A 12,605-nucleotide genomic window follows, 5' to 3' on the forward strand; every position below is an offset into this window, starting at 1 on the left:
ATTCTCTCATTCCCTCTCCTTTCTGCACAGTCCCCTTCATCTAGCTGTTTTAACCAGTCCCCTTCATCTAGCTGTTATAACCAGTGTATTAACCAGTCCCCTTCATCTAGCTGTTATAACCAGTGCCCTTCATCTAGCTATTATAACCAGTGTATTAACCAGTCCCCTTCATCTAGCTGTATTAACCAGTCCCCTTCATTTAGCTGATGTAACCAGTGTTATAACCAGTCCCCTTCACCTAGCTGCTATAACCAGTGTTGTAGTTCTGTTGTTTACCTCAACTGTGGCACTAATACCAAGGCCAATGATGTCACAGACCAAGAAATAGCATTTAACAATGAAAGATGATGACAGGACAATCAATGAAAGACTGCGTGACTCATCAGTGCTCTGTTGTTCCTGTCTCTGGTTTTCTCTGCAGCTCAATAAGAGGTTCATACTCAGCTTCCTCCACGCTCACGGAAAACTCTTCACTAAAGTGGGGTGAGTACTCTGCCCTGTGTGTTTGCGTACATATGAGTGTACAAGCTTGTTTTTTTATGTCGTCAATAAAATATGTAGACTTCATTTTCTGTAGCCTGTCGCAGACAGCTTCTTTTTTTTTTACTAGCACTGATTATGATGATAGCTGCTGTTTTAAGTAGAGAGATTTTGCTTCCAATCACTGTGATATGTGGTTGTCTTTCTTAACTCAGTTGAATGCACTGTCTGTAAGTCTCTCTGGATAAGTAGTGTCTGTTCAGTGAGTAACACTCAATGTGTTGCAGTATGGAGTCTTTCCCGGCGGTGGCCAGTCGTGTTCTCCAGGAGTTCCGAGCGCTGCTCCAACACAGCCCCTCCCCCCTGGGCAGCACGCGCATGTTACAGATCATCACCATTAACATGTTCACTATACACAACGCTCAGAGCAGAGGTAACACACACACAATTGTAACCTTGTGCAAAAACACTCAAGTCTATGACTAAATGTTTCTCTCTCTCTCTGTCTCGCTCTCTCTGTCTCGCTCTCTCTCTCTCTGTCTCGCTCTCTCTCTCTCTGTCTCTCTGTCTCTCGCTTTCTCTCTCTCTCTTTTTCTCTCTCTCTCTCTCTCTCTCTCTCTCTCTCTCTCTCTCTGTCTCTGTCTCTGTCTCTGTCTCTCTCTCTCTCTCTCTCTCTGTCTCGCTCTCTCTCTGTCTCGCTCTCTGTCTTTCTCTCTCTGTCTCGCTCTCTGTCTTTCTCTCTCTGTCTCGCTCTCTGTCTTTCTCTCTCTTTCTCTCTCTCTCTTTCTCTCTCTCTCTCTTTCTCTCTTTCTCTCTCTCTCTTTCTCTCTCTCTCTCTCTCTCTTTCTTTCTCTCTTTCTTTCTTTCTTTCTCTTTCTTTCTCTCTCTTTCTTTCTCTCTTTCTCTCTCTCTCTCTCTCTCTCTCTCTCTCTCTCTCTCTCTGTCTCTGTCTCTGTCTCTCTCTCTCTCTCGCTCTCTCTCTGTCTGTCTGTCTCTCTCTGTCTCTCTCTTTCTCTCTCTTTCTTTCTCTCTGTCTCTCTTTCTCTCTCTTTCTTTCTCTCTGTCTCTCTCTTTCTCTCTCTAGGGGGAGATGGTGAGGTGAGGTCTGTGTTACAGGAGCAGACAACAGCTCTGGGTCTGGCCATGTTCTCTCTACTGGTCCAACGCTGCACAGAGCTGCTGAGAGACACACCCGCAGGTACACACACACACACACACACACACACACACACACACACACACACACACACACACACACACACACCCGCAGGTACACACACACACACACACACACACACACACACACACACCCGCAGGTACACACACACACACACACACATTGAGAGAAGCTACGTCTTCCTGGCTATAACACCGGGGCTCGCATTCCATTTCCTCAATTCAGTGCCGCTCTTCAGCGAGCCCAAACCCCCTGACGGCGCAGGGAATAGTAGTTATATTCATAACTGTACATTCCCTCTCAGTCGGTCACTCTTTATAACATACGGGGACACGCCACCAAGCCGGCACAGAGGGTACATAACTAGGAGGCCGACGGCCAGCCGAAGAACACACAGGTTCCACCAGTTCCTAAAGGGGGCTACAGAAGCCACACCCCTTTTCCCCCTAAGACTTACCTGAGAAGTCTGAACTGTCAGAGGCCCATACCAGAACCAGAACCTGCTGCAGCTTGGGTCTGCACACTGACACGCTGCAGCCCAAGTCCCTGGACCCCACGGTTCCAAGAACGACACTTACCTTGCGAGCCTGAAATGTACGACCCGCGAGTCCAAAACAACAGAACACCCTGACGTGGCTTGGTAAAGCACACGCACGCTGCATAGCGTCGACCAGAGTTGATGAGCCACGGCAGGCCGAGGTTCAAACCCACGGGAAACCTGCAGTAACCCTGGAAACTGTGTACTCGTGTGCGCTGCCACGACAGCCCAAGACGCGCGGGAGAATTTGGCACCCACGACTGCAGATATGAATTTGATGGCTGTGGGTTTACAGTCGGCGTGTGCACCCTCTACGAGAGGGTTGTATAAGTAAGTGGCGCGCGTTTGAGGGTTGGTGTCAGGTTGAAGGAGTTTCTCCTTTTTCAGAGCTCTTTGGGGGACATGTTGATGTTCTTGCTAAAGCTTTGTGAGCAGGGCCTTTCTTTTTCCACATTGAAGGTTTATATGGCAGCCATCCCAATGACACGGAACCCCCTATGGGGTTGCTCGCTGTTAATTATCTGTGCATAGTCACTTTACCCCTACCTACATGTACAAATTACCCCGACTAACCTGTACCCCAGCACATTGACTCGGTACCGGTACCCCCCGTATATAGCCACGGTACCGGTACCCCCCGTATATAGCCACGGTACCGGTACCCCCCGTATATAGCCACGGTACCGGTACCCCCCGTATATAGCCACGGTACCGGTACCCCCGTATATAGCCACGGTACCGGTACCCCCCGTATATAGCCACGGTACCGGTACCCCCCCCGTATACAGCCTCATCATTGTAATTTTATTGTGTTACTTTTTTTTTTTTTTTTTACTTTAGTTTATTTAGTAAATATTTTCTTAACTCTATTTCTTGAACTACATTGTTGGTTAAGTGCTTGTAAGTAAGCATTTCATGGTAAAAACCTGTTGTATTCGGCGCATTTGACAAATAAAATTTGATTTGATCATGGGTTGCCGCCCAAAAGGCGGATGATCTCTAGGAACCAGGGTTGTCTGGCCCAATGGGAAGCCACCAAAATCAACAACAGACCCTCTACGGTGGCCTGAATCAGGTCCATCAGAAGAACGCATAGAGCAGGGTCAAAGGCCACTGATACGCCAAAGCATCCGATCCCAACGGAGCGCCCAGATCCCTTTTTGAGAAGAGCAGACTGCAATGCGGGTTTTCTCGCGATGCGTTAGATCTATGTTGGCCCATATCTGGGGTGCAGTCTCCACTCCATAGAGATAGGACCCCCTCTTTAAGCACTCACTCAATCACTCATTTGCTAAATCTTTAAGCACTCACTCAATCACTCATTTGCTAAATGTTTAAGCAGTCATTCACTCACTCATTTGCTAAATCTTTAAGCACTCACTCAATCACTCATTTGCTAAATCTTTAAGCACTCACTCAATCACTCATTTGCTAAATCTCACTCACTCACTCAGAGCCCTTCCCGGAGGAGGAGAGAGAACAGGGGGATGAGGAGGAGGGGATGGTGAGAGTTTCTGCCTTCCCATTGGACCTGAGGGAGCTGCTGCCCAGCGTCAAGGTCTGGTCTGATTGGATGCTTGGACACCCCAACCAATGGAATCCTCCGCCTTGTAGTATAGAGTAAGCACACACACACCCACACACAGGATGAGCTCTTTTTTCCTGTTTGTTGCCTGGGTGGGTGGAGTTAGCGCTCAATTTAAAACGTAATAGACTTTTAATTTAAAAGATTCTAACCGACACTCTCTCCTCTCCCAGCTGTAGCCCGGATGTGTGGCGTAGCCTGGCAGACCTGTGTAATGCGTTGGCACGTGTCGACCACGGCGAGGCGCCGCTGTACAAGGCAGACGGGGACGGAGGGGAAGGGGACGAGGAGCTCCGCCTGCTGCTGTTGGAGGAGGACAGGCTATTGGCCGGCTTCGTCCCGCTGCTCGCCGCCCCGCAGGAACCCTGCTACATAGACTGCACCGGGGATACCGTGAGTTTATACACCATACACACACACACACACTCACACTCACACTCACAGAACCATATCATTAGACCTATAGTCTCTCTCTGTCTCTCTTCTCCCCCCCCCCAGGTGATAGCCGCTGACTGTAAAAGGGTAACGGTGTTGAAGTATTTCCTGGAGGCTCTGTGTGGACAGGAAGAGCCTCTCCTGGCCTTTAAAGGAGGGAAGTATGTCTCCATGGCAACCTCTCCCCGCCCCGGCGACGCACGCAGCAGACAGGACTCACAGACCGAGAGAGAGGTGTGTGTCCATCTCTATCCTCTGTGTCTCACTGGTTTTTATCCAAAGAACTGAGTTACACAGCTGATTCAACTGTGTATTTCTTAATGCTGACCTCACAACATTGATTTCCATGTAAATGGACAGTTATCATATCGCAACTAGTCACCTTCATGAAGACCATGGTTAGCTGAATCGCGTGTCTATGTTTTGTATCATCTACTAACATGTCCTCTTCTTCTGTGGCTGTGTCGCAGAGTGATGACGTCATCGTGGAGGCAGAGTCGTCCGTGTCGGACGGGGACGGTGATGATGGCAGTGAGGATGACATCCGAGAGCTCCGGGCCCGACGCAGCGCCCTCACCAACGAACTGGCTCAGCAGCAGAGACGCAGGGAAAAGATACAGGTAACGCACGCACTATGCACATATATATATATATATATAATAAGGCCTTACTTAATACAGTGGCCTGAAACTTAAGGTTTTATGATGGCTTGCGAAGTGATATGTGTACAGTGCCTTGCAAAAATATTCATCCCCCTTGGTGTTTTTCCTATTTTGTTGCATTACTACCTGTCATTTAAATGGATTTTAAATTTGGATTTCATGTAATGGACATACACAAAATAGTCCAAATTGGTGAAGTGAAATAAAAAAAATAACTTGTTTTAAAAAAATTATACAAAAAATTTATAACGGAAAAGTGGTGCGTGCATATGTATTCACCCCCTTTGCTATGAATGTCACAAGCCGGGCTAGAACTCCGGTCTCAAATGTGTAGAGCTGGGGGTACTACCCCTTAGCCACAGAGGAGATGTTGTAGGACCCAAATGAAACTCCCAAGGCAATACTCCAGGTAAGTAGATTTAATGTTCCAAAACAGGAGGCAAAACAAAACAACTCCCCGAGGGGAGAAAAACAAACAAAAGATAACTTCGAATAACTTACTAGGACTGATACGGTGGGACAAAGCAGGAGACACATAGACAGGACGCATGAGGAAAAACTAAGGCAAAGGGGAACACAGCTGACCTCTAGAGGCCAGGAGACAAACAGGGGAAGCAGGAAGCTGACAGGACCCCCTCCTCTAGGAACGACTCCTGACGTTCCTTCCAGAACACCCTGGCCCCAGGGTGCGAAAATCTCGGATCAACCCTGGGTCCAGGATGTCCCTGGCCGGAACCCAGGAGCGCTCCTCTGGCCCGTAGCCCTCCCAGTCCACCAGATACTGCAGAGAGTTCTGGACCCTCCGGGAGTCCAGTATCCGGCGGACTGTGTAGGCTGGCTGGCCGTCTATGATCCTGGGAGGTGGCGGGGTCTGTGTGGGGGGCAAAGGAGAAGACAAGACAGGTTTAAGGAGTGAAACATGGAAAGTGGGGTTAACTCTAAGGGAGCGAGGCAGAACTAAACGATACGACACAGGGGTTAACCTTTCTAGAAATGCGGAAAGGGCCGATGTATCTCTGGGAAAGCTTCTTGGATTCGACCCGGAGGGGCAAGTTCTTAGTGGCCAACCAAACTCTCTGACCAGCTCGGAAACTAGGGGCCGTCCGGCGGTGGCGATTAGCCTGACTTTGGTATCTCTGGGAGGTCCGAAGGAGGGTACACCTGGCCTTCTTCCAGGTCCGCCTACAGCGTTGGACAAAGCGCTGGGCCGAGGGAACACCAACTTGCGCCTCTTCCTCTGGAAACAAAGGAGGGTTGTAACCGAACTGGCATTCGAAGGGGGACAATCCGGTGGCTGAGGACTGGAGGGTGTTGTGGGCATATTCAGCCCAAATGATATAGGTGGCCCAAGACGTGGGATTACTGGCCGCCATACACCGCAGGGGTGGTCTCCAGATCCTGATTAATCCGTTCCGTTTGGCCATTAGACTCTGGATGGAATCCTGACGATAGGCTGGCTGTGGCCCCAATAAGCCTGCAGAAGGCCCCCCAAAACCGGGACGAATTGGGGACCTCGGTCAGAGACCACGTCCAGGGGGAATGCCAAATATCCGGAAGACATGGTTCATGAGGAGCTCCGCAGTCTCCTTAGCCGAGGGCAGCTTGGGCAGGGGAATAAACCGGGCAGCCTTAGAGAAACGGTCTCACCACCACAAGGATGACGGTGTTGCCCTGGGATAGAGGAAGTCCCGTAACAAAGTCCAGAGAAAGGTGTGACCATGGCCTTCGAGGAACAGGTAAGGGATGGAGCAGTCCCTGGGGTCGCTGGCGTGTCGACTTTCCCTGGTTGCACACAGGGCAGGCCTCAACATAGACCTGCACGTCCTTCTTGATGGACGGCCACCAAAACCGCCGTCGGAGGAACTCCAGTGTGCGAGCACTGCCAGGATGGCATGTCAAGGGCGACTCATGACCCCACTGCAAGACGCGGGCCCGAACCGAGAGAGGAACGTACAGGCGCCCGGGCAGGACCACCGCCTGGATCGGGCTCATGGGCAAGAGCTTCTCGTACCCCTCTTTCTAGTTCCCACTGAAGAGGTGCGACGATCCTAGACCTCGGAATAATCGATGCCAAGGGCTTCTCTTGTACCTCGGGAGAATAGACTCGAGACAGAGCATCCGGCTTGACGTTCTTGGTGCCAGGTCGGTAAGTCAGGATGAACTGGAATCGATTAAAGAAAAGGGACCATCGTGCTTGCCGAGGGTTCATCCGCTTAGCCTGTTGGAGATATTCCAGGTTCTTGTGGTCTGTGAGAACCTGGAAAGGGTGCTGAGCCCCCTCAAGCCAATGGCGCCACTCTTCCAAGGCCAGTTTAACCGCAAGCAACTCTAGATCCCCCACGTGGTAGTTGCGCTCGGCCTCAGACAGGCGGCGAGACATGAAGGCACAAGGGTGTAATCTCCCATCCGCACCCCCTCTGTGACAGGACGGCTCCACCCCCCACCTCTGAGGCGTCCACCTCCACCACGAAAGGTCTCTCTGGGTCAGGGGGTCACCAGAATCGGAGCAGAAGTGAAGCGGCGCTTGAGATCCTCGAAGGCCCCTGCTGGTTCCGGACCCCAGTGAATCTTGGTCCCTCCACCCTTGGTAAGCGTCGTCAAGGGGGCTACCACCGAGCTGAAATTCTTGATGAACTTCCGATAGAAGTTAGAAAAGCCAATGAACCGTTGAACCTCCTTGACCGTGGCAGGTGTGGGCCAATCGTGGACCGCCTTGACCTTCTTGGGATCCATCTCTAGGTGCCCGGGAGTGACAATAAACCCGAGAAACTGAGTCTGAGAAACATGAAATTCACACTTCTCAGGCTTAACGTAGAGGTGATTGTCAAGGAGCCTCTGGAGAACCCGGCTAACATGCCCCTCATGCTCCTTCAGTGACCTCGAGAAGATGAGGATATCGTCCAGGTACACGAAGACGAACAGATTAAGCATATCCCGGAGAACATCATTAATCAGGGCTTGGAATACTGCGGGGGCATTGGTGAGCTCGAACGGCATCACCCGATATTCATAGTGTCCCGTAGGGCGTGTTGAACGCCGTCTTCCATTCGTCTCCTGGCCGGATCCGCATCGAGATGGTAAGCATTGCGGAGATCCAGCTTAGTAAAAATGGAAGCCCCTTGAAGCAGCTCAAAAGCAGTGGCCATGAGAGGAAGAGGGTATCGATTCCGAACCGTGATCTTGTTGAGTCCCCGGTAATCAATACAAGGCCTCAGACCCCCGTCTTTCTTTTCAACAAAAAAGAAGCCCCGCCCCAGCCGGGGAAGTAGAGGCATAGATGAGGCCGGCTGCCAAGGACTCTAATGTAGGTGTCCATAGCTGCGTGCTCGGGGAGGACAAGGAAAAGATCCGACCTCTAGGAGGGCAGCACCCAGGGAGTAGATCAATGGCACAGTCATAAGTGCGATGAGGCGGTAAGGCAGTAGCCCGGGCCTTGCTGAACACTGCTTTGAACCGATGGTAAACACTGGGGACTCGGGAGACGCCAACAGACTCTTGAAACTGGGTACTAGGGGGCTGAGGAACTCTGAAGCATGCAGGTGAGTTGGCAAGTGGGACCCCAGCTAAGAATGGTGCCAGTAGGCCAGTCGATCTGGGGATTATGTCTGCATAGCCAAGGGTGACCCAGGATAATAGGATACTCGGGAGAGTCAATGAGATAGAAGGTCTCCTCCTGCTGGTGTTGAGAGATGGTAAGTCGCAGGGACTGAGTCGCCTCAGTAACTTTTCCTGGTTCCAGAGGTCTGCCATCTAAGGCTGTAACTGCCTGGGGTTGAGGAAGTAGTTGGGTAGGGATCTTAAGTTCCTTAGCCAAGGTTACATCCATAAAATCACCTGCGGCACCGGAATCGATCATAGCCTGGACCCGATGCTGGTGGCCCTCCCAGGACAGAGTGGCTGGAATAGCTAGGACCGCGTTAGTAGGAGGAGCTCTAATTTTCCCCATCACAACCCTCCTGTAGCTGGGCGGGGACAGGCGTGGAGTAAGTGGAGCGGAAGTGGCCGGCAACCCCGCAGTCGAGGCACCGACGCTCCCTCATGCGACGTTCCCTCTCGTTGGAAGAAAGCCTGGAACGGCCTAACTGCATGCTCTCCGGGGAATCCTGGGGCAGTTCAGGAGCCGGGCAGCTCTGAATGACGGAGTCCAAACAGGAGAAACAGAGCTGCTCAGAGGAACTTGGGACTGAGACACCTGACGACGAGCCGTTCTCCGCTCTCTTAGACGATTGTCCAGGCGGATGGCCAAGGCTATGAGGGACTCGAGATCTTCAGCTGGTTCACGGGTGGCTAACTCATCTTGAAGGGGCTCAGATAACCCTCCCTGAAAGCAGACCCTCAGCGCTTCATCATTCCATCCGCTCCTTGCTGCTATGGTTCGGAACTCAATGGCAAAATCTGCCGTGCTTCGGGGGCCCTGACGGAGAGACAGTAGGCGCTTGGAAGCCTCCCGCCCACTGACAGGATGATCGAACACCCGCTTGAACTCTTCTACAAATGCAGCGTGGGAGTCACAACAGGCCTCCTGGGACTGCCACACCCGCAGAGGCCCAGGCGAGCGCCTTGTCTGAAAGAAGGGTAATGAGGTAGGCAATCTTGGAACGGTCTGTGGGAAAACTTGAGGGTTGGAGCTCAAGGTGAGGGAGCATTGGGTGAGGAAACCCTGACAAGAGCTTGGATCCCCAGAAAAGGACTTGGGAGGTGGTAGTCGGGCTCCGCCAACCGAGAAGGCCTGTCGTCACTGGGAGGTGACCGGGGGAAGGGGGAGAACCAAGGAGGCGTTCAAAGAGCTGGTGAAGGGAACTCATCATTTTCGCCAGGAGTTGAGAATGTCTAGCCATCAGCTCCTCTTGTCGGCTGGGAGAACGGCTTCATGGCGCTGGAAAGAAGCCTCATGTCGAATGATCACCGCCAACAGGTCCTGGGAACTGAGTGTTTCTGGGTCCATGATTGGTCTTGGTTATTCTGTCACAAGCCGGGCTAGAACTCCGGTCTCAAATGTGTAGAGCTGGGGGTACTACCCCTTAGCCACAGAGGAGATGTTGTAGGACCCAAATGAAACTCCCAAGGCAATACTCCAGGTAAGTAGATTTAATGTTCCAAAACAGGAGGCAAAACAAAACAACTCCCCGAGGGGAGAAAAACAAACAAAAGATAACTTCGAATAACTTACTAGGACTGATACGGTGGGACAAAGCAGGAGACACATAGACAGGACGCATGAGGAAAAACTAAGGCAAAGGGGAACACAGCTGACCTCTAGAGGCCAGGAGACAAACAGGGGAAGCAGGAAGCTGACAATGAAGCCCCTAAATAAGATCTGGTGCAAACAATTACCTTCAGAAGTCACATAATTAGTTAAATGAAGTCCACTTGTGTGCAATCTAAGTGTCACATGATCTGTCACATGATCTCAGTATATATACACCTGTTCTGAAAGGCCCCAGAGTCTGCAACACCACTAAGCAAGGGGCACCACCAAGCAAGCGGCACCATGAAGACCAAGGAGCTCTCCAAACAGGTCAGGGACAAAGTTGTGGAGAAGTACAGATTAGGGTTGGGTTATAAAAAAATATCCAAAACTTTGAACATTCCACGGAGCACCATTAAGTCCATTATTAAAAAATTGAAAGAATATGGCACCACAACAAACCTACCAAGAGAGGGCCGCCCACCAAAACTCACGGACCAGGCAAGGAGGGCATTAATCAGAGAGGCAACAAAGAGACCAAAGATAAACCTGAAGGAGCTGCAAAGCTCCACAGTGGAGATTGGAGTATCTGTCCATAGGACCACTTTAAGCCGTGCACTCCACAGAGCTGGGCTTTATGGAAGAGTGGCCAGAAAAGAGCCATTGCTTAAAGAAAGAAGTAAGCAAACACGTTTGGTGTTCGCCAAAAGGCATGTGGGAGACTCCCCAAATATATGGAAGAAGGTACTCTGGTCAGATGAGACTAAAATTTTGCTTTTTGGCCATCAAGGAAAACGCTATGTCTTGCGCATACCCCAAGAGACTTGCAGCTGTAATTGCTGCAAAAGGTGGCTCTACAAAGTATTGACTTTGGGGGGGTGAATAGTTATGCACGCTCAAGTTTTCAGTTTTTTTGTCTAATTTTGCATCTTCAAAGTGGTAGGCATGTTGTGTAAATCAAATGATACAAACCCCCCCAAAATCCATTTTAATTCCAGGTTGAAAGGCAACAAAATAGGAAAAATGCCAAGGGGGGTGAATACTTTCACAAGCCACTGTATAGACACACACTATATACAGTGAGGGAAAAAAGTATTTGATCCCCTGCTGATTTTGTACGTTTGCCCACTGACAAAGAAATGATCAGTCTATAATTTTAATGGTAGGTTTATTTGAACAGTGAGAGACAGAATAACAACAAAAAAATCCAGAAGAATGCATGTCAAAAATGTTATAAATTGATTTGCATTTTAATGAGGGAAATAAATATTTGACCCCCTCTCAATCAGAAAGATTTCTGGCTCCCAGGTGTCTTTTATACAGGTAACGAGCTGAGATTAGGAGCACACTCTTAAAGGGAGTGCTTCTAATCTCAGTTTGTTACCTGTATAAAAGACACCTGTCCACAGAAGCAATCAATCAATCAGATTCCAAACTCTCCACCATGGCCAAGACCAAAGAGCTCTCCAATGATGTCAGGGACAAGATTGTAGACCTACACAAGGCTGGAATGGGCTACATGACCATGGCCAAGAAGCTTGGTGAGAAGGTGACAACAGTTGGTGCGATTATTCGCAAATGGAAGAAACACAAAAGAACTGTCAATCTCCCTCGGCCTGGGGCTCCATGCAAGATCTCACCTCGTGGAGTTGCAATGATCATGAGAACGGTGAGGAATCAGCCCAGAACTACACGGGAGGATCTTGTCAATGATCTCAAGGCAGCTGGGACCATAGTCACCAAGATAACAATTGGTAACACACTACGCCATGAAGGACTGAAATCCTGCAGCGCCCGCAAGGTCCCCCTGCTCAAGAAAGCACATATACAGGCCCGTCTGAAGTTTGCCAATGAACATCTGAATGATTCAGATGAGAACTGGGTGAAAGTGTTGTGGTCAGATGAGACCAAAATTGAGCTCTTTGGCATCAACTCACCTCGCCGTGTTTGGAGGAGTAGGAATGCTGTCTATGACCCCAAGAACACCATCCCCACCGTCAAACATGGAGGTGGAAACATTATGCTTTGGGGGTGTTTTTCTGCTAAGGGGACAGGACAACTTCACCGCATCAAAGGGACGATGGACGGGGCCATGTACCGTCAAATCTTGGGTGAGAACCTCCTTCCCTCAGCCAGGGCATTGAAAATGGGTTGTGGATGGGTATTCCAGCATGACAATGACCCAAAACACACGGCCAAGGCAACAAAGGAGTGGCTCAAGAAGAAGCACATTAACGTCCTGGAGTGGCCTAGCCAGTCTCCAGACCTTGATCCCATAGAAAATCTGTGGAGGGAGCTGAGGTTCGAGTTGCCAAACGTCAGCCTCGAAACCATAATGACTTGGAGAAGATCTGCAAAGAGGAGTGGGACAAAATCCCTCCTGAGATGTGTGTAAACCTGGTGGCCAACTACAAGAAACGTCTGACCTCTGTGATTGCCAACAAGGGTTTTGCCACCAAGTACTAAGTTATGTTTTGCAGAGGGGTCAAATACTTATTTCCCTCATTAAAATGCAAATCATTTTATAACATTTTTTACAT

At 50.1% G+C, this 12,605-nt stretch overlaps 1 protein-coding gene across 1 annotated transcript in view; it reads left to right on the plus strand.

The window, feature by feature from the left end:
• The window catches only part of smg6 (SMG6 nonsense mediated mRNA decay factor), a 41,736-nt gene that overhangs the window by 11,874 nt on the left and 17,257 nt on the right, over nucleotides 1-12,605 (plus strand). The window contains exons 8-14 of the mRNA XM_041893398.2: nucleotides 422-483; nucleotides 768-913; nucleotides 1,565-1,678; nucleotides 3,650-3,815; nucleotides 3,954-4,173; nucleotides 4,279-4,449; nucleotides 4,686-4,835. Of these exons, the coding sequence (XP_041749332.1) occupies nucleotides 422-483; nucleotides 768-913; nucleotides 1,565-1,678; nucleotides 3,650-3,815; nucleotides 3,954-4,173; nucleotides 4,279-4,449; nucleotides 4,686-4,835 (1,029 nt within the window). The remainder of the gene's footprint in view (nucleotides 1-421; nucleotides 484-767; nucleotides 914-1,564; nucleotides 1,679-3,649; nucleotides 3,816-3,953; nucleotides 4,174-4,278; nucleotides 4,450-4,685; nucleotides 4,836-12,605) is intronic.

Source organism: Coregonus clupeaformis, chromosome 13 (genome assembly GCF_020615455.1).
Source record: "Coregonus clupeaformis isolate EN_2021a chromosome 13, ASM2061545v1, whole genome shotgun sequence".
Classification (NCBI taxonomy): Eukaryota; Metazoa; Chordata; class Actinopteri; order Salmoniformes; family Salmonidae; genus Coregonus; species Coregonus clupeaformis.